The 22,932-nt window shown below is 43.7% G+C and overlaps 1 protein-coding gene across 1 annotated transcript in view; it reads left to right on the forward strand.

Annotated features, from left to right (window-relative positions):
• The first annotated feature begins 5,642 nt into the window (after positions 1-5,642).
• Positions 5,643-22,932, forward strand: part of MRPS28 (mitochondrial ribosomal protein S28) — a 359,181-nt gene continuing 341,891 nt past the window's right edge. Inside the window, exon 1 of the mRNA XM_085605375.1 lies at positions 5,643-5,891. Within this exon, the coding sequence (XP_085461501.1) occupies positions 5,676-5,891 (216 nt within the window). The 5' untranslated portion in view covers positions 5,643-5,675. The remainder of the gene's footprint in view (positions 5,892-22,932) is intronic.

The following is a 22,932-nucleotide window of genomic DNA, read 5'->3' on the forward strand; positions in this document are numbered from 1 at the left end:
TTTTTTTTTCACTCCCCCTGCATTGTGCCTTTGGCCATTATTGATATGTGTCATCTCTGTGGGCATTATACCTTGCTACACATATGTGTCATAATAGAGGATTATTATTATGAAGATGACTCTTACTTTGACGATGATGCCTCTGGCTCTCTGGAGCACGATTTGGTGGAGGCTTTGGATCAGGGAGTACAACAGTCGGTTAATAAGGCGCTTGTTCGGGCCATTAACCCCTTAAAACGTCATTTGTCTCTCTATGCTCAACAACAGGGCTGGTTGCCGGCTGCTCGTGCATGCTCTAAATCTCCTGTAAATCCACACAAATCTGTTTTTCGTAAGTTGGCTAAAAGTTTGTAAGACAAGTCCACTCCTAAGGCGACGGCTGGGACTTCGTTTTCCGCCTTCCCTGATATGGGGATGATGACACTCATTCCTCCGCTTCCTCTGAACTTGACCCTCCACCACGGAAAAAGGCTTGTAAGGACCACTTCGTGGACGCTCCCTCACATCCCCCTATACTTACTTTTGAGCCCTCTGATTTTGTTCATCCAAACTCTTCTTCTTGGTTACCATCTCCCGCAGTGGCAGAATATGTACAAGCTCATATTCGCCAGCCTTTTGAGAAGGATGTCGGGGCCCGCCTGAGATCTGAGTGTCCACGCCCTGATTTGGCTGACCATTTGGCCGACACCCCAGAAGTGGATCCTACTATGGTCACTTATCTCAAAAAGTACGCCAAAGACCCAAAGAAAGGTCTTGACAGGTCCTGGCGTGCCTGCCAAGACAAAGTGTTGGACTTATTGGGCCCGCTTACTAAAATCCTGGATCTTGGTGTTCTCGCCAAGGAGTCTTCAGCCCTTGTTGATCCTGATGAGCTCATTGATTGGTCCCAGAGGGCTATTTGCCAGTTGGGCAATGCCAACTGCGCAATTTCTTGTGAACGACGCCGTTCCATTCTTCTCAAACTCAATCCAAAGCTGGCGGAGCTCTCATCTTCCGAGTCTGGCCCCTTGGCTCAAGGACAGTTATTTGGTCAGCCGTTCCTGAAGGAGCTTACGCACTTTGTGGCCACCTTCAGTGGCCTTGACAAGGCTCCAGCCTCGCTGCGGCGAGCGTTTCGGCCGGTTTTTGCAAAGGCCGGACGACATAGGGGGCGCTCGTTCGGCCGTGGCTCTCAACAGAATTCCCAGAGAGGATTCCAGTCCCACAGAGGGGGTGGTCAGGACTCCGGATTCTCCACCCGTTCCAACTTCTATCCCTCTTGCAAAGGGAAAGGACAGTTTAGGAAAGGTCGATTCGGAGGACACCAAGGAGGTCACCAGGACTCCAACACTTCAGGTGAGGTTAATTCCAGCTTCCTAGGTGGTTTTGGGGGGCAGGATCCAATTTTTTCTCCACAATTGGCATCTAATCTCCAACGATGCTTGGGTGCTGGAAACGGTTCAGGGTTACAAGATAGAGTTTTACCAGCCCCAGCCTCAAATCCTCTCTCCAAACCCGTTGTTTTTCTCCCTTCAGGATCAGGAGTTCATTTCAGCAGAAATAGATTCCCTTCTCGCAAAAGGGGCAATCCTTCAGACTTCCCGTCATCCAAGAGGTTTTGTGAGCACAGTGTTTCTGGTTCAGAAACGAGGGGGCGGATCCCGTTTGGTTCTCAATCTAAAGGAGTTCAACGGAGGGGTAGTTTACCGCCATTTCAAAATGGAAGGGATCCATCTGTTGCGAGATCTTCTCCGGGAAGGGGATTGGATGGTTCGCCTAGATCTCAAAGATGCGTATTTGTCGATTCCAATCTTCAGTCCCTATCGTCGGTTTCTTCAGTTCCAATGGCAGGGGTACTGGTTCGAATACAAGGTTCTCCCGTTCGGCCTCTCGTCAGCTCCTTGGTGCTTCACGAAGCTTCTGAAGCCCGTCGTGGAATGCTTGCATGCTCGGGGTGTCCGCATGATTGTATACTTGGACGACATTCTGATCATGGCAGATTGTCCACGCAAGTTGATTTCACATCTGGAATGGTCGATCGACCTGTTACAATCTCTGGGATTTCTGGTGAATCCTCAGAAATCTGTTTTCATCCCATCTCAAGTGATAGACTTTATAGGTTTCCAGGTCAATTCTCTGACCTGTCAGCTTCTCTTACCCAATCAGAAGATTCGCTACAACAAGAGGGAGTTGGCTTCGATTATCTCCAAACAGATTGTATTGTTGAGATCTATAGCACGTGTCGTCAGACTATTGGCGTCTTCGATTCAGGTGATTTTCCCGGGCCCTCTGCATTACAGGGCGCTCCAACGATTGAAGATCCATCATCTCCAAAACGGCCTTCGCTATTCCGATCAAATTCCTCTCTCAGAGGAAGCGAGGTGGGAGATGCAATGGTGGTTAGACCACATGGAAGCATGGAATGGGCGAGCCCTGTTCGACTCTTCTGCGGAGATGGTGAAAGAGTCTGATGCCAGCCTGTGGGGCTGGGGAGCCCGGTGCGGTCCAATATCGACAGGGGGTCGGTGGTCTCCTCACGAGTTGACTCTCCACATAAACTGCCTGGAACTCCTGGCGGGGTCCTTTGCGATCCGTTGTTTCACTCCCCTTCGATCCAACTGTTGCATTCTTCTCCGCATGGACAATGTGTCCGCGGTTCGTTATGTCAACAAGTTGGGCGGCATGAAATCCAAGATATTGGCGGAGATCACCAAAGACTTTTGGCATTTTTGTCTACAAAAGAAGATCACTGTTATTGCCGAATACCTTCCCGGTCGCAACAATCCGATTGCGGACTGGAATTTGTGTCACCTTCGGGACTTCAGCGATTGGAGGCTTCACCCTCGCATATTCCGCTCTCTTCGTCGGTTTTGGGGCCAGTGTCACATCGACCTGTTTGCTTCTCGCCTCAACACTCAGCTTCCCCGGTTCTTCAGCTGGAGGCCGGATCCGGAAGCCCTGGCCACGGACGCATTTCTACAGACCTGGCCTCCCCTTCTGTGCTACGCCTTTCCCGCATTCGTTTATTCCCAGAGTCCTGGCTTGCACAAAGCGTTATCAGTCGGAACTGATTCTGATTGCTCCTCTGTGGAGGGCTCAAGCTCGGTTCCCAGTTCTCCTCGAAATGTGTTGTGCAGTGCCGCTCCTTCTTCCCCAGAAGTGGAATCTCTTGCTGGACCCTCTCGGCAATCCGCATCCCCTGATCCAGTCAGGCTCTCTCCATCTTCTGGCATGGCGACTTTCGGGGACCGTTGGACGGTCCCAGGCCTTTCACGAGACGCTTTCAAGTTTATCAGTGGATCTTGGGCACCAACACTCATAAACGCTACTCAGGATCCTGGAAACGATGGTGTGCTTGGTGTGTTCAACGGGAAACTGATCCCGCTGCAGCGGATGTATCTCTGATCATTAACTTTTTAGCGTCTCTTGCTTCCTCCGGTTTGGCTTATCGGACGGTTAATAATTTCCGTTCCGCCATTTCGGCAGGCCATGTTCCTATTGATGGTAAACCCGCGGGTGAGCACCTTTTGATTACTAAATTGCTTAAGGGTATCCGTCTGGCGACACCCCCATGTCCAAAGTACGTGTCTTTATGGGATGTATCCATTGTTTTGAGGTTCTTTCGAGCCTGGCCTTCCAATTCTTTGCTTTCCCGTAAACAACTATCAGCCAAACTGACCATGTTGTTAAGCCTGGTTTCTTGCAAACAGGTGTCTGATGTTCGTGCTTTGGACTTGGCAGGTTGCAGTTTTACACCTGAGGGTGTCACTTTTCGTCTTGCCAAACGTACCAAAACAAATCCTTCCTCGATTACCTATCCTTCTTTTCCTAACCATCCCAACCTTTGCGTTGTCCAATGCGTCAAGGATTATGAGGTATGTACTGCTCCTTTACGTTCAGATATGCAAGGTCAACTGTTGATTGCTTTGCAGAAGCCTTTTCGCCCTGTTACCCCAGCTACATTGGCTCGCTGGGTTAGATGGCTCATGTCTGAAGCCGGCATTGATGTTTCCATTTTTGGTGCTCATTCGGCACGTGGGGCTATGGCTTCTAAGGCATTCTCGATGGGTGTTACTTTGTTTGACATCATGAAGGCCGCAGATTGGTCTTCTGATTCTGTGTTTAAAACCTTTTATTACAAGCCAATTGATCATATTGCTTCAGTGGTGGTGGATAAGCTTTGAAAGAGCATAATCGGAGCCTCCTGTCCTGACATAGAATTCAAAATTTGCGAACATACGTGACAAGAATTTTCAATTCTATTAAGGACAAGGAGGCGAGGATTATCCCACCCGTTGTTATTGTTTTCTGCACATATTATGCATTTATACTGTTGCTTTTTGCATATGCATTATGTTTAGTATAATTCATTATTTCTCTAACCCCCCCCCCCCCCCCTACTGTGATTTTATACTATATATATTGGATGTGTATTACGGCAGTCTGTATCTTTTTAGGTTCGGACCCGAAGTAACGGTGTTGCTGTTCCTTCTGGTTTATCCTGCTTTCGATGCTCTTCTGTTTCCAAGGTCCTACTGCCGTCGAGTCCTGGGTTCTTCAATATGGACTTCTGCTGCTGCTGACGGTCTTTTCTATCCCTGATGTTCAACGTTGTTCTTGGACTTCCTGTTTTAATTGAACTGTTTTCCTCAACAAAGAAAGAGGATGTGATACTTTCTACATGACCTTTTATACTATGGTCTCTATGGTTGGTCACGTGATACCCTGGTGTTTATGGGTACTGTAGTTTTTCTCTTTATCTACTGTGTTTTTATTGGCTGCTGAGCATTTCTAATAAAGAAATGAGAAAGCATAATCCTCGCCTCCTTGTCCTTAATAGAGTTGAAAATTCTTGTCACGTATGTTCGCAAATTTTGAATTGTTTTACACACAATGTAAGACAGGCTGTCACAAACCGTGGAGACATTTAGTGTTCAATAAAAAGCAAGAATTGACCCTCCATTTCATGGGTTTTGCAGCAGTTCCAAAATATTTTTTAAACCTCTCATTGCTGAAAAGGGTGTCATATCTGATATTTCTCGCTTTCCATGAACTTCATTACTTGGTTTTACTGGCAGGAAAGTGTCACTCTATGTGTCACACATGTGTCGTTGAATGTCACTCATAAGCACACTGAAACAACTGAAATGTAACACATAAGCCATCTGAAAACATGGCAGCTATGTTTGGTCCATTACCTCTTTGTTTTTCTCAATCCATATCAGCATGGCACGTAAAACCTAGGGTAAGGAAATACCATAAGAGAAGAGGTATTGCCAAGTTTAAAAAATCGCGAAAGATAACATGATATTAAACAATGAAAGAGAGAAAAACACAAGAGAAGTACACTAAGAATAAATTAACGCGTACACAACGAAATAAGATGCCAGTTGGTCAACAAGAAGTGGCTGAATAAAAAGAAGCACGCGGCCGAGGATCGGCAATATATTCTGAGTAAAAAAATACGAGAGATAAACCTGTGCAAAAGAAAGTTAAAAATAAAAGCATGTACAAAAATAATAATAATGTACTAAAAACGAATGTGAAGTATATACAGTTTTCAAGTTCATCGTCTTGGTTTTGTGACCTCTTGCAGCCGTTATGTCGGGCTGAGCTACCTTTTCAGCTTGTTTTGAAAGCTAGTTGCCCTAGTTTCCAGTTCTAGGGTAAACAGGAGAGTGCAGTTTCAATCCAAGATGGCAGCGCCCTGCAGGAGGTGTGCGAAAGATTCCCGTCTCCTTTCCAAGCTTTTTTGGGGCTCTTTGCGCCGTTGCAGCAGCCTTACTGGTGGCGGGCAGGCGCCCGGAAGCAGCGGAGGCTTTGCTGCTGCCTGGGAGATTCAGACTGAGCTTCGGCGGCGGGAGAGGGAAGATGAAGCTGCTCACCCTTGGACTGGTGACAGTGCTATGAAGGTGAGATTAGTTAGCCGAGGAGAAATCCATCTACCGCTCCCTTTCGTGGAGTAGCAAATTGTCAATTGAGGGAGATAGGAAAGTTAAGGGGATTCAACTTTTTACCAGTTCAATTTGTAATGCTGATATGAAGCCAAATGATTCAACTATCCTCGACGTGTGTAAGACTAGATGGATGATTTAGAGGATCTCTGCATGAAATAAGTAATTTTTTATGGTCTGGCTTGACAGCCCAGCTGTAGTCAGACAATGGTGAGCGTCACTAGAGAGGGGCTTTTGCTCCGCCCACATATTGGGAGACTGGAGTATTGTTTTGATTGGGCAGAAGTTGTGTGCTTCTGCAAAATAGTGCCTGCCCTTCAAACAGATGTGATAATTTTGTTTATTTATGCATTCAGCTGCCTGAGCTTAAACATGACAGTGTAGTGCTGTAAAAGTGTCTTAGATAACTCGATAATTTATGGTATTTTTCTCTGGCAGCAGCACAGATGGGAGGTGGGCAGTCCTTAACCTATGTGGATTTTTAGGTCTGGCTTGACATTGGAATTGAACCTTTTAACCTACACCTGTATTATTCTACAATTCTTTGCTTACATACAAATGCATAGCCATTCCCATACTATGCATTTGTAATGCTTCACATACCATACAACATTCATTATAGCTAGCCTTATTGGCATTGCCAATGATTGTTTGAAAGTGCAGTGAGTCATTTGAGAGATGTAATGGAGGGAGCAAAAAAACATGAATTGGTTGGTATGCAACTACCAGAAAGGGAACAGCACCCTGACGGAGAGAAACGCTAACAGCAAGCTATGGTAGACAAGATGTATTTGTTTCTATCCTATATAAATGGTGGCTGGGAAGCGTAGTATGAGTTTTCAGAGAGAACTGGAGGAGCGCAGATAAAGTATGAGGGAAGAATTATTTTAGGGCTTCGGATGGGTATGGTAAGTATATATAATAAGTGGGCTGTTAGCTAGCAAAGGTGAATCATAGTGGCAGTGATTACATGTTGAGTGAGGATGGATGCAAATTATTTTTGTCTGTGTGCATGGTGGGTGATGACTTGTAAGTGTATCATGAAGTAAAAAATAAATGTGTTACAAGGGCTACAACACTGCTATACTGTGTGCTAACAGGCAACTGCAATTTACCTAACCGTGTCAAGTAGGATAAAGAGCACAGCTGCTGATGGATCTCTAAAGTAAGAGGTAGTAGTATTTGAGTCACTATAACTAAAGTGCTAAACGTTGACCACTTTGCTGAGTCTCTATGTGAAGTTGAGCAAAAAAGGATGGATTCCATACATAATAGAAAAATACAAGTATACAAAGTCGCAATTACAACATCATCAATGAAGATTCGAGGCTAGGGTCATGGTGAATATAGAAGTTCTATGAAGGAAGGTGTCATTTGGAGTCTGATCCCTGAGGGCTAGGCATTGTGGCATCATTGAATACAAATAATAATAATCAATCAGGGGTTTATAAAGCGCGCTACTCACCCGTGAGGGTCTCAAGGCGCTGGAGGGGAGGGGGTGCAGCTCTTAATCAGTCGAAGAGCCAGGCCTTGAGGCTCTTCCTGAAGGTGTGCAGAGTGGGGGAGCGTCTGATGTTAACTGGGAGCTCGTTCCAGGTCTTTGCTGCAACGTAGGAGAATATATAAAGAACAATGGTTCCCTTGGGTAGAAACAATGCGTATTGCGGTTAGCCGTAGTTACTTCAGCATAACATATGATACATTTCTGAAAGCCAGAACATTTCTTAAGCAAATGAGGGAAGGAACAAGAACACAGAAAAAGGGTTTTTCATTAATTTATGTATCAGAATTGATAGCATTCGTTATGCAAACCAAATTACATACAACAAAAATACATTGCAGAATTTTTGCACTTCAAAATTCATACAGTGATACACAATGGTGAGATAGTAGTGCTCAGTGGTGATATAGATACACAGTGGAGTGAGGTGGTAGTGGGGGGGATGTGGTTTGTTTTGGAGGGCCAAATTCAAGAAGCAGTGACAAGTACGTTAAACAAATTATATAGTTGATAGCGACTATGTCCTGCAATCTGTGCCAAAATAGATCGTCGACGTTTCAACCCTATGGGCGCTTGGTGGAGTGTCACAAGCGGGTCTTCATCAGGACTGTGGAGGAGGAGAGGCCGCCCTAGAATTTCAAGGGCGGACAAGGCAATTGATTGAAGGGGTTGGTTTATTCTAGCAACATGTGAACTGTGATATGAATTGCACAGAAGATCAAAAAATGATTGTATTCTGGTAAAACGGAGTCCTCACGAAACACTGCTTTCAGCAAAGCGGCTTCACCTCCTCCACAGTCCTGATGAAGACCCTCAAAATGATCAGTTATTGGGATGAAGATGGCATCTAGAATCGGTAACTAGGTTCCCTGTATCTCCATCTCTAATTACTGGCTAACTCAGAATGGTGGCTATAGTATGTGTGTATTTGGTATTGCTATAGAGCCAACCTAGCTAAAAAGCTGCAAAGTGCTATACAGCGTCCAAGACAAGCGTAGAGTCCATGAGTAATAGGAGAGGTAGCTAGTTAGTTGACTATTGATGCATTGTGATGTAAAGTTCTTTTAAGAGGTGCATCTTCAGCTCTTTCCTAAATTGAAGCAGCATAGGAGTGGTCCTGAGAGATACAGGGATGTTGTTCCAGGTCCTGGTTGCGTAGATCGAAAAGGCCTGCTGCCTTCTTATTCTCTTCTTTATGCTTCTTAATCTAGTGTCTGATGGCGTATCTGCTGCAGGTATGCTCAGGACCACCAGAGATGAGCTTGTCTGCAGGATAAGTAGGGCTGCTTGTCTTGATGGCTTTGTAAATGATGCAGCTGATTCTGTAGAGGATGCGGGCCTGCAAGGGGAGCAAATGGAGTTCCAGTAGGATGGGCGTGATGTGATTATATTTCTGCAGGCCCTGGATGAGAGGTGCTTTAGTATTTAGGATCCCCTTAATATTAAGGGGTGCAAGTGTGAAGGCTGAGAGGCCACTGAGCAGGGCATTACCACCATTCAGGTGCAGGAGTATGAGGGCTTGAATGGTAATTTAAAGTCACTTTCTGGAAGAAACAGTTTCACTTTCTGTAGAGGGAAGAGCTGGTGCCAGACAGACTGTTTTTGGGCAGTGTGTTCCTTCACGGTCAGATTGGAGTACAGGGTGAATTCAATGACCGTGCAGTCTTTGAAAGTTGGGGTTCAAAGCCGTCAAAGTTCATATAATTAAACCAGGTTTGTACTGTTTCTTGTTTGTTGTACTTGGCAAATAGCAGTAGTGTTTGTTGTATTTGGCAAATAACAGTAGTGTTTGAGGCATTGGATGTCTGAAGTAGAGGAGACTATCAAGTATAGTTGTGTATCATCAGTATATTAGTGAATCATGATACTATAATCTGGGAATAGAGCACCAAGTGCCTCCATATAGAGATTAAAGATGCCAGGGACAGTATCGCACCCTTGTGGATTCCGCAAGTTATATGGATCTTTTTGGACCCCGAGGTGCTTATGTGAACAAACAGGTGTCTGTTTGAAAGGTAGGAGGAGAAGCAGTGAAGGACGTTGCCAGTGAATCCCCTTTGAGACTTGTGTGTTTATGGGGGTGGAATGGTTGACTGTATTAAAGCCAGCTGAGAGTTCCAGTAATACCGGGAGGCTAGCTTCATCTTCATCTGTGGTCCGGAGGACATCGTCTATGATGTATACGGTAGCCATCTCTGTGCTGCAGTGTGATCTGAATATAGACTGGTTGTCATGCCGGAGATGGATAGCATTAATGTAATCTTTATGTTGAACATAGATTGCTTTTTTAATGATCTTGCTGATGAATGGTTGGTCGGTGAACTGCCAGAAGTTGTCGATGTCATCTGGGTCTGGTGTAGGGTTTTTTAGGAGTGGGTAGATCTAACCTGTTTCGAGAGCTTCTGATAAGATGGTTGAGTGAGGGAGACCTTGACAATGGTGCGTACCGGTGAGAGAGTGCCCCGAGAGAGTGCTTTGATGATGGACAAAGGTAAGATATCATCTTCATAAGAAGTGCATTTTAGGGAGTTAGAATATCGATGAGATCTGCAAGAGATAAGGCTTTGAAGGATCACCATTGTGGGATTCTACGGGAAGGAGTGGGTTTAAGAAATGAACATGCTTGGTGTTGTCAAGCTGTCGAGTTTTGATCACTGAAGAAAAGGATGGCATTGTGCTTTTCTATGCAGTTGAGCAATGGATGGGTCCGGCATAGGGTTGATTCAGTACTTGATTGTGTTGAAAAGCATTCTGCTTCTGTTCGTGGCTTTATTGATGGTGTTGGTATAATCCGTTGCTTTGGCTGATGTGATGAGCTGTCTGTATGTTAACACGGAGGGACTTCAGCATAATGAGATCATTGGAGTTCTGTGTTTCTTTCTGTTTAATTTTAGGTGGACAAGGTGTTGAGGACATCAACATTTGTTCTACCTACCTGGGAGGCTGATAGTTGAGATGCAAGGTGGTAGTTCAAATTGCAGAGAGTAGGAAATGGCTTTTCAGGAGGTTCATTGAGTTACTTACTTGCCTAGGATGCAGAACCAGGAGGACTTTTGGCTTGTGAGACTTTGGTGCAGCCACTCACCTGAAGTTCAGGTTGTCTGCCTCTCACTCCTAGAACACCTCTCGGCACTACTGAACTCACTACAGGAGTCCCGGCAGGTGTCCCAAATGGGAAGGGGACGAAAAAAAGAGAGAACATTGCTGCTCCACACTGCCTGGTCCATCCCGGCACCTTCAAGGGGATCTGTTTGCAGAGTAGGGTCGCTTTTTTGAGGACTTGTCTCTATAAAATAAGAAATGCAACAGAAGTATACAGAGACACTTCTGGGCCACCCAGGTGCACTCAAAACAGAACATTCATAATAAGCGAGTTATGTTAATCACCTGGTTCTCAAGAGGAGCTGAGATACTCTCTTAGCCTTTGTCTATAGGTTGCAGGAGAATACAATCCAAATAATAGTTCTCTAAGAACAATGCTGTCAAAAAGGAGTCACTGGCTATGATTATGTATCATCTACAGCCAGGTAAACGAATGGCACCTAGACACGTCGTTTTGTTTGTACAAAACACCCATAAACAAATATTCACATCTAGGTATAGGCCCAAAGGGCTACATAAACCAGTGTCCATACAATATGATGATCAGAGGGGTAACAGAATGCACGGTGTCAAGTTCACAATATTCGTCTTAATATCTAAGTTCTATGCAAATTGTGTAGAAACAAAACTCTCAGAAGTCAGTAATAAGTTAAAACATAAAATGACCCCAAGCGCTAAGCTGAATACAAATATGAAATGAGTTCAAACGTAAAATGACTCCAAGCGCAATATAAATATCAAATGATTTCAAACATAAAATTACTCCAAGAGCTTAGTGCGAAACGAATATGTAAATGCCATAGTCTTGAATCAAAAGTCACTTCTGCCAAATACCAGATGGCCAATTCACATGCCAAATATATAAGGACGAGCCTTCTGATACCAACAGAAAATGTCAGTCACACAGCCTTTCACTTCACACGCAGCCTTAAAGCGCACTGCACTTAGCTGTCTGATGCTTGCTGCAGTTCCAGACCGGCGTGTGCTTCTGTCCAATGGTGAGAAAAACCTGAAGCAGTGGCAGAAGCAGTCTCCAGCTGAAGTTGGAACCAGGAGATTAAGCAAAGCACTGACAGGTGCGAGGCTTGGGCTTTTATTGCCAATTCAGTGGAGGTTAACCAGATATGGCTAGCCCCACCCATAAGCATGCCGGGTGCCTTAGCCACACCCATAGGCATAACAGGTGCTTAGCAACAGCACATGTCCAATAATGTTACCCTGTAGCTAGCATCCAAAAGCAACAAGCATTGACAAAACCAGCACTGGCACCAACAAATACAACGAAAAGAAACAAACATTGGCAGTGGCAAGAAAAGAGAGAAAAAAAACAACCTTAAGGGATAGAAACGTGAGCAAGAAGGAACCCTGAGGGTGCTGACATACCAGACAGGTCGGGGAGCTCCTGACATGGCTGACAGTGGCTCCTCCTCCTTTAATATGTAGGCCACACATTGAATGCTATAGTCTGTGGGAAGAAGGGTGCACTAGGATGTGGGGATGAATCATGTTTCTGTGATGAAGACAGCATCAAGCTTGTGATATCTGGCGCGAGGAGTACTTCAGAGCGAATGTTAATGGGCATGAGTTAGAATATGTGCTCTGTAGTTTGAAGGTATGTGGGTAGTGAGTGGGATGAGCACCAGGTTGGATCTATGTGTTGTTCAAATGCAATGCGGCTATTTGCATTGTTTAGATCTAGGTATGGTTGTGGGGATTGGCAGTACAGGCTTCTGGGTGAGGCACATGATTTTAATTTACCTTGTAACTTTCAGTGGAACAGAGGTTCTGTTCCATGGTCATACGTGGCCCTTACAGGCACAACCATATGATGCACTTTTCTGTGTCCGACTTTTGCTGAGGACACTGTCGTGATGGAAAGCCTTGAAGAATTGACTGAAGATTTATAAAGGCTGGAAGTGAAGTCACTTCTTTTGCGGATGGATTATGATTATATTTGTATGTATTTATTTTGATCTTGCTGAATGGTGTTTTTATTGCTCTGATGTTGCATGTGTTTTATGGGGGTATCCTCGAAATAAGCATAATATAGATTGATTTTAATGATTTAACTGTTATCGAAATACCAACTTATTCAAGTATATTTTCTCTACAAGTGTATCTAAATTAAGTATAGCAGGGGTGTGTTATGAAATTAGAATTGGGCCTAGCGCCAAATTGACTAAGGATTAGGTAAAGCTCTTGTCTAAAAATAAATAATCAATTTTGGATCTAGAATGATGATTCGATGAATAAAAGGTATATTCCATAATATCAGGGTTGTATACACGCAATGCATCGGAGGATGCATGAGGTGTTGAGGTCTAGAAGTTACTGCCTAAATAATTGGTTTGTGCAGGAGCTATAAGGTGGTGCAAAGTAATGCTGCAAGCAAACGATTGAGGTGCAGGAGCAACTAGGTAAGGGTGCAGTAGCGGGCTATTGAGGTGCTGAAGAGGTGAAGCTGTCAGCCATAAAAGTCAGGTCCCAGAGCTATGATGGTGGGGGCATCTAAATGAGAAGTGAAGTGAGTGAACCCGTGAGAGACGGTGGGGTAAAGGAGTTACAAACAGATGGTGAGAAGTGCAGGAGGTTATTGTCTGCATTGTACAGTTTGTGGGTTCGAGTCTCCTCATGCATTTCCCTGCCAGAGTGCCTCACTTCTGCTCGCTGGCCGCTGACAACTACCCCATAATAATGTGTTTATTCTCTTGTGTATAACACCAGCTCAGTTTCATCCAGATAGTTAAAACATGCTAAGCCAGAGATGCAAATTATTTATTGCAGTGTTGGCAAATGTACATTCAAGTAGAAGTGCAGAAAGTGCCCGGCCTTGGGGCACCCCACACTTCTCTGTGTTACATTATGAACACATTAGTGGAATTGCTACCACGTGTGAATTTCCTTGAAGACTGACCTAATCAAATCTCGTGCATGGTATTTTTTTGGGTTTCTTACAACTGTTCAAAAATGATAGCATGTCTGTGTCGTCGGCCACCACCAGACCCCAAGGATCAGGCCAAAACTGCCTCTCTCCTTCTGATGGCAACCAGAACACCTCTGTGCGAAGATTTGGAATAAAGTGCCCAACATTAATGTAGGATGTTGTTGCTTCCAACTACTGCTGTAAACGATGTAGAACAACTCTACCCAGCCTTTTGGTCAGCTGTGGTAAAGTGAAGACATTTCTGATTAAATGGGTATCCCATCATTTCTTTGGGGTGTCTGAGATAATAAAACTTTGTAACGTTGGTGCGAGTGGCCTTTTTTACTCGCTTTTTTGTAGATCAAGAGAATGAGCATATTCTGGTGAATCATAATGTTTGCTATTTCCAAATAAGGCAGAGAACTCATTATTGGTGATCGACTCATATTGCGTGAGCATGCCACCCTCCATCCTCATGTTCTCTAATTCTTTTCTCTTATTCTTTTCTCTTATTGGTCCTCTCATGTCTTTTTCTAGAGTCTGGATACTACTGGAGACCTATTGACATGTCGTTTGAAGTTATAGCTTCCAATGCTTCTGGATTTCTCAATGTCACTTTGTCTACTTGTCTTTGCATCTATAATCTTCAGAGTCAAAATATTTTCTTAGCTTTTTACCCTCAGCAATATCCTATATCGTTTCACGTGCTTTAAATGTCTTCTGATAGTATAGTTTCCATATTCTGATGTCTTCTCATTTTAATATCCTTTTTTGACTTGACCATAATTGTCCAGGCAAAGAAGGTATTAGAGGTAAACATTTTGTTGTTTTTTCTGAAAAGGATTAGTACGACTACACGACACTACATCACTGAGAGAGAAAACAAGGGACCTGTACCAGGCCGGGGACAAGGCAGTAAGCCTCCACTTGCATTACAAGGTAAAAAAAATAATCCTCTCTAGTAGAAATTCAGCGTGGAGGAATGATAAGAAGAATCATGATTCTGCCTCAAGCTGATGGCTGAAGGACCACCGAAACACCTGTGCACTGCACTCTGCACACGCAGTCCCCCAGAGAACAAGCATTACATGCAGTGCTTAATTTGTAAGGAACGAAGTACATGAGGCCCAAGATGTTATTGGGAGCCTGCCCTAGCTGCTGCTGAATGTCAAGGATTGCGAGATACCAAGAATGCCACATTTTTAGTCCACCTCATGTGTCTTCTGTTCACCAATCTACACCTCCATTTTCTTAGCTCATTCTCCCCGGTTCTTTTTAATTCCTGCTTTCTCCCTTTCTTACCGTCTGTGCATCTTTTGGTTCCTCCTTCTTTCTCCCATTCTCTTGCTTTTGTCAAAGTTTGATGCTGAAAAATAAATCTCAGTCCCCAAACATGATGCTGGTGCCTGCAGCCACCAGCACAAATTAAGCACTGGTGTGCACCAATTCATCCTTTCTCTCTGTCTCTTTCGCCGTCCTTCCTCCTTCCTTACTCTTCTGTCTCTATTTTCCATCTCTCCCTTCTGTCTCTTTGTCCATGTGATGCTCACCCTTCTCTGGCATGCACGGAACCCAGAGCTCAGTCTTGCACGTATTCCTCATTGATCCAGAACCATGATGGCAGGAGGGAGAAGAAGTCGTGCAGAGTACAATCACTTCCTTCCCTCTACAGCAGAGATCTCCAAACTTTTCTGTAGTGAGAGAAAAGCCTCCAGAGCTACCTTCTAATATATGGGCGTAAGGCAAAATGTAGATACGGTTGAAGTATTTTAGACACTGCCCCTAAAGTATCCCAGTCATGCGCCATTATGCGTGCAGTATTAATACCACATGTGCTCTGTAGCAAATATTAACTTGTGGAGTTCCCAATGGTGCTTGTTTATGAAGTACACTGAGAGGTGAGAGTCTAATTTAGACTTGTTTTCTTATTGTCATGCAATACATAAGAAATATTGCACACATTTTCAGAGTTAGGGCACAAAGGACATTAGAAATAATAGAATTTGCAAGGCCTATGCTGACTTCATAGCTATCTACAAGTAAATATATAACTGCAGTGACTGACGCACACTGCAGCTGTCAAACCATAATGACACACGCATTCATGTATATAGAGGTTTCTTTAAGAAGTTAGGTACTCTTAAAACAAAGGAAGAAAGAAAAGAACAACATTGAAATAAAGCAATGAACAATCGGATAGAAACAAAGGAGCGGGAGAAAGGAAGAGAAAGTAAGGCAAGAAATAAATAAAAAGGAAGTATAGGGAGACAGAGAAGCAGATGTGAGGAAGAAAAAGGAGAAGGAAGAAAGAGACAGCAAGAAAGGAGAGGAAACAAATAAATGAGGAAGAAGGAAGGCAAGAAACTGACCGAAAGCCATTAAAAGAGAGCAAGAGAAAAGGACCCAAACATATAGATGCAGTAAGAAAGTGGAGTGAATAAGAGCGAAATGAAGGGAGAGAGAGAAAGGTGGTGAGAGAGCCTGGGAGCGGGAGGGAGAAAGAAAGAAGAGAATGAAAGAGAAAATAAGAGCAAGAAAGAAGAGCAAAATATAAAAACAAAGGAGAGAATGAGAGAAAAATACTTGACGGCAGAATAACAAAGAATGGAAAAGAGAAAATGAAAGTAAGACAAAAGAATCATGAGCTTAACAAAGTAGAAAGAAGAAATAAAAGGGAAGAGGAGTAAAGAATAAACAGGAAGAGGTGAAAAGAGGAATAAAGAAAGTAGATGAAGTAAAAAAGATAAGACAAACAAGGAAAGAGCAAGTCAGAAAGAAAAAAGAATGTGAAGCTAAGAGAAAAGTAGAGCAAGTAGAGTGCAACTCAAGAAGGAAACGGGTAGCCAAAATACAGCAGGAAATGAAAAAACAGAAAGTCAAAGACAGAAAAACATTAAGAAGATGAGAATGTAATCTCAGACGACTCCACAGTGTAATGACCCACATACCGACTATTCAGGAAGAGGCGGTCATACTCTCCTTGGATGCACGTATGGCTTTTGACTTTGTTGAATGGCCCTTTCTTTTTGCAGTTTTAAGACACTGACTATGGGCCCAAATTTTGTGCCTGGGTTCAGCTCCTATACACGCAGCCTCTGGCACATGTGGTGGTCAATGTACGAGTCTCTGCGACTTTCAGCTAGGTCGCACGACACGACAGGGTTGTCCGCTGTCTCCCCTCCTATTTACTCTGGTACTGGAGCCGCTCGCGGCCTGGATAAGGAGGGATCCTATGATAAGAGGGCTGAGGTGGATGGAGGGATGGGAGGATCGCATCTCCCTATATGCCGATGACATCTTACTTTATATGGCAACCCCCAGACAATCGATTATTGTACTATTAGATATCTTCGCGTCCTATGGTAGAGTTTTGGGCTATACTGTTAACTGGGCCAAATCGGTCCTGTATGTGCTGAGGGGCCAACCTCCGCGGCTACCTCCGGGTTGCCTGATACAGGTAGCAGATGGGGGGGTTACGGCACGTTGGAATATATATTACTTCTCAATCCGCACATTTCATTGAGAGAAACCTTTCAGAACCATTGAAAAGACTCCAACAAGAAGTGAAACACTGGCACTCTTTGCTACTGACGCTTCTGGGTCACGCAGCCCTGTTCAAAATGATGGCACTCCCCAGGTTTCTGTATGCCCTGCAGAACACTCCATTCCCGGTTCCACACTTCTACTTTAAAGCAATTGACGCAGTAGTCGGCTACCTTCTTTGGGACGGAAAGCTGGCTCGAATAGCCATGTCCAAACTGGTAAGGGGCTGGTATGATGGGGGGGATTGCCCTACCCAACATCAAAACATACTACTGGGCCTCGCAGCTCATTGTGGTGAGCCAGTGGTTACATGCCCCTCAAGACAAGTGCATTCTAATGTAAAAGTATGATGCTGGGGCTGACCGCACATACAGTACACATTTGGTTCACTGCGCTCCGAGCGCTGGGTTGGGTGGGGGTCTTAACGCAGCACACGCCACTTTGGGACACCCGACGGTTAGGTAAGCTCAGAAATAGCAAGGGTTTCACCAGATGGGGCCTCATAGGTATATCAAAAATAGGGGACCTCTGGCGAAAGGGTGGGTCATCTTATTTTCCCAACTTCAAGAGACATGAAATGGCATAGTCAGAACATTACCGATATCTACAAATTAAACATGCTCTCTTGAAAGTTATTCCACCAGGCACTGATCTCCCCAAGTCCTCGCCACTTGAGGACAGATTTTTGACAGACCACATGACCAAAAAAGCTATCTCACAGACGTATCATAAAATTGTAAACAACCAGCGTGATCCCACGGTCGCCCTTCGTGAGAAATGGCAGGCTGAGCTGGGGAGTTGGATGACTCAGACTGGCAGGAGGCGCTAGCATCCCAATGCGCAGTGGCAATACCCTCTAAATTGTAATTAGTACAACTCAAAATACTACACCGCACATATTACACGAGAACGACACTACCCAAAATGGGTATAGCCGACACCCTGTTGTGTCTGAGGGACTGCGGGACGCTGGGTACTTTCTATCACAGTCCATGTGGGACTGTCCCGACATTGTGCGCTACTGGGAGGGTATCATGGGTACAATCACACAGGTTTGTGGACCCACCGTCTCCCGGACCCCAAGAGGTGTTTTCTCAATATTTGGGAGCCGGCGGATCTTAATCACGCGGCTTAGGGCTGGGCGACTTTGGGTATGATGCTGGCTAAATGCAACATTGCTCAACTCTGGGGAGCTCAGGGCATCCCCACTCAGCGGCAGTGGTGTAGGGACATGGATAGTGCAATGGTGGCTGAAAAGGCGTTTTTTGTCCACAGAGGGCGCCCCAAGAAATGGACTAGAGTATGAGGCAAGTGGAATGCCTTTAGAGGGAATATATGTACCCCACCCCCTGAAGAGTTGGACCCGGATCTGAGCGATTAATGGACACAGTCGGGATTATTCTCGTGAGGCCTGTCAACACTGTGTTTAAAAGGGGGGGCATGTGTAAGTTATTGACAATGCAAACTTAGATTGGAGTTGTATAGGTGATCGACGCAGCTGTGTATTTTGTACAATATTGCAATTTTGGATTCCAGTAATCAGTACTGTTTATTGTAAAAACCAATAAAAATGTTTTATTTTTTTTATTTTTTTAAAAGATGAGAATGAAAGAAGGGAAAAGGAGATAAAATGAAGCGAAACTAGAACAAAAATGAGAAAGAAGAGCAAAAGGACGCAGAAGTAAAAAGAAGGAAGCAAGGAAGTAATGCAAAATAGAAAGAGGGACAGGAAATAATAAGAAAAATAAACAAATGAAAGAAGGAAGCAAAGAAATATAAAAAGGAAGAAAAAGAGACAGGAAAGAAAAAATCGTTTTTCAGAAACGTTTCGGGTATATGGTCCTGCATTTTTCGCTTCCCATACACTACATAAAGCGGCCCACTGTGTTTTAATGGGCTTCCTCAGCATTTAGGCTGACAGGTAATTATGATTCTGTGAGATACTGAGAAGTAGCCAGAGAGCTACTGTTAGCTCGCAATCAACCTGTTTTAGACCCCTGTTCTAGGGCCTTCAGATCCTTCTGAACTATGTCCCTTCAGCACAACATAAGCAAGCTGCTATTGTGCTGTGTTTTGTAGTTGTTCTAATCTGCTCACTATCGATCACAGATATGAAGTCATGAACCCACGTTGATACCTCACCAAAACAATACTGACTACCAGTGTAGATTGTAACACTTAATTAATTGGCTATGCAGCAAGCTCTGGTATGGCAATTCATTCATGTACTTGTGCAGAAGTTACATTAGATAAGTAAATTGCTTCCAGAATGCATGTCAATGTGCAAACTGGATGTGCTACTTGTAATTATCCTTAATTGTCTATCAAGCATGAACTATCCACAAATAAAATAAAATCACCCAAATTGAGCTGTACATCCTAAATATCAGCTCTCAGTTTGGTGCATAATTCATTCACACCCAAAATATCATTTCCATAATCATCTTGTTCATTATTCTAATTTTTAAATAAATTGGAAGTGGCAAATGTGTTGCAGATCCGAAACAGTGCATATTTTCATTGATATATTCGGTGCTGCAAGTATAGCCAATTCATACTGCCTCATTCTCAAATTGGTGATATACTGAGTTTTTGTTCGGGTTTATAGTGTCCTCACTGAATTAGGCACTAACACTGTTAGGGTGTTACAGTCAAATCACTCTGAGTAATTGCAATCGAAAATGCAGCAACCAATTTCATACAACCTGGAAGAGCAGTGGCGACCTCGATCTAACAATTTAGAAAAATATGCAATTTGTCTTTTACCAGTGTCTTGAAGTTGTGCAAGAAAAGAAAGTGAGCACCCTTCTTTTACATGACAGAATAAAACAGTTTTCTTTTTACAATCAGACATTCCTAGAGGGGATGCGGAACATGAAGCATGTTTTCGCTCCAGGAAGGCACGCATGCATTTGTCATTCCATGGTACCCGATCTTTGTTATCACAAAGGCAACTTGTGTAATGGCTTTGCACTCAAGGAAAATTTGGAAATCCACTGATGACAGTAGCCAGCTATTAGTAGAATCACACTCACTTCTGTATTGTTGATGGATTCATTCTCCGTGTCGCAGAGATGTGATCTTTAGACACCTTTCTCACTCCTTTCTGAATTTGATGTCCTAAATAAGTAATTTTTGTCTGACAATGTTGTAACTTTGTAGGAGAAACTTTATGGCCATTGTCTGACAAATGATTCAATAATGCAATGGTGTCCAACTTACAAGACTCATTTTTTTCCACTGATATTATCAAATCATCAATGAAGTGTATTATAATCAATTACCAGGCATCTCCAAGGACTCCAACCCTTTTTCAAGTGCTTGAGAGAAGACTGAATGAGATTTGTGTCCAAACCAGAACTTTATTTTGGAATTTAGATGCAAAACAATATTGGCTATCCTCGTGTAAAGGAAACTGAGAAAAATGCAGAACACAGATCCGTCACTGTGAACCACTCTGCATCAGCTGGAATCTCAAATAAAATCAAAGCGATATTTTGTACCAGTGGACAACATGGAACAATTATCTCATTCATGTTTTTTCAAATCTTGAACTGTCTCCATTTTCCATTTGGGTTGTATAGTCCCATCATTGATAATTTACATGAACTTTCTAAAGTTTCCTTCAGATTGACGTGTTTTATCATCTTTTCATTCACAAGTGCAAACTTTTCCTTAGCTTCGTGAGAGTCTGCATTGGGTAGTACGTGGAAACCTTATGTTTGATTTCACTGTAATTTGCACTGGCTTTGCACTTTTCAACCAACATCCTTTCCAGTAAAATCTCAATCCTCTCTTTTCACTGTCGGTTTCAACCTGAAAATATGTTCTCTTCTGTGAGAACTGGAAGTATACCACTTTTCACTTCTTGTGATTGTAATATTGAATTCTAAATCAGGGCCCTTTATCTGAATGGAAATACAATCCGGTGTACAACAGATCGCACAATTTAATTTGCATAATAAATCACAACCTTATACATTTACTGGATTAGTCTCCCTATCATGCTCTTTTATAATTGAACCTATTTTCACTGGAACACACAATGGCAGGAATGCTTGCAATTTATCTTAACACTGGCAATCGCTCGGGGTAGCATCCCAACCCATCGTTCTTTTGCTCATCAGGCCACCGCAGTTGGGACCCAGATATATACAAATCAGTCTTGATCCTGCTCCTCATGGGAACAGTCCAGCCCAAACTACCAAGCCAGGTCCTCCCTGAATCAGAAAACAAGCAACCGAGGACTGGTTTCACCCTAGCTATGGACTCATCAGTCAGGAACAGCTTAGTTCCAGTGACGTAGTGAGCACGAGACTCACGTCTCTGCATACCTTTGCCACTTAGGGCGGTACATGAAACACACAAAAAGTGATGGGCGGAATGCTTGCAATTTTTCTAACCACTGACAATCGATCTGCTAGCATTCCCAACACATTGCTCTTTTACTCATCATGCCACCTTAGTGTGGACCCAGCCATATGCAAATCAGTCTTGAACCTACTCCTCATGGAAACAGTCCAGCCCGAATTGCCAGGCCAGGTCCTCCCTGGACCAGAACTACGAGTGTGATAAAAGCTGAAAAATAACATATCTTTTATTCTGTTGGATTGTTTGCCTTACTTGAGTTTTGAAAAGGCACAGAACCTTATTTGACCCCATGTGCCTGTGATTTCCGCCCTTACATCAGAGAGATGGGCTGACATATAGTTTTTTTCCAGCAGCTTAGCTGAGCAAAATTTGCCCACTAGCGACTGCTGTATGTAGGCAAGAAAGAGCATAGCACCGACCCTTGATTAACAGAGGGATCTGGGGCCAGATGTACGACCCACCAATTTGCGACTCGCAAATCGGGATGTATAACAGTGTCTCAGACACTGTTTGCAATTCTTAATGGGGTCGCAAATTGCATGCTTCATAAATATTAATGAGGCATGCGCAATTTGCGACCCATTAGGAATGGCTATCACTTCCAGGGATGGTGGCCTGCTGGGGTCAACAAACCACCATGTCTGGGACTGCTTTTAAATAAAGCAGTCTTTTTTTTTTTTTTTTTAAATGCAGCCTGTTTTCCTTAAAGGAAAACAGGAATGCTTTCAAAAAAGAAAAATGAAACTTTTCAGTTTCATTTTTTTAAGGGCAGGCAGTGGTCCCTGGGATATATTTTCTCACATACTCACAAAGGGGAAGGGGGTCCCCTGGGTACCCCTTCCCTTTTGCATGTGGTTTACCACCTACTTGAATTAGGTGGTAAACTGCAAATGTTTTGCGGCCGCAAATGTGGTCGCAAAACAATTGTACGTGGCATGGTGACTGACGCCCCTTCATAATAGAGGGAGTCGCAAATGCTATTTTGCCAGTCAGTGACTCGCAAAATAGCATTTGTACATGCCATTACCCTTTTTTTGTGGTCGCAAACGGGAGGACCTCCCGTTTGCAGCAGCAAAAAAGGGTCGTACATCTGGCACCTTCTGCTCTCAGTGCTTAGCCAGGTGAGATTGATGTGTCAAAGAGCTGAGGACAATTGCTCAGCAGCTTGTGGTGAATGTCACGCTTTACCCCAGGCAGTTTTTTTGCTGCTAGACACTCCTGTGGAATAAATACACTAACAGTAGGGTCCTCCCCGGGACCCTGTATACAGGTGCATACAGACAGTTGCAAGGAAATGGACCATGGGAGGTGTAATAAACACTCCAATGCAGGTTCATGTAGATAAGGAGTTGAATAGAGTAAGCAGGTACGTCCTTCCTCCACAGATTCCTTCTCCAACTGAATGCCTTCCACACACTCTAGAACCATGCTTGTATCTAACAACCGTAACCATAGCAATGCAGATGTGAACATCAACATACCACATCTCCCTCTTTTCCAGAACAACTTAACTAATTATTAATAAAAATTACACATAGCTTTACAAGAAGTTCAGTAAA

Source organism: Triturus cristatus, chromosome 5_1 (assembly GCF_964204655.1).
Source record: "Triturus cristatus chromosome 5_1, aTriCri1.1, whole genome shotgun sequence".
NCBI classification, from domain to species: Eukaryota; Metazoa; Chordata; class Amphibia; order Caudata; family Salamandridae; genus Triturus; species Triturus cristatus.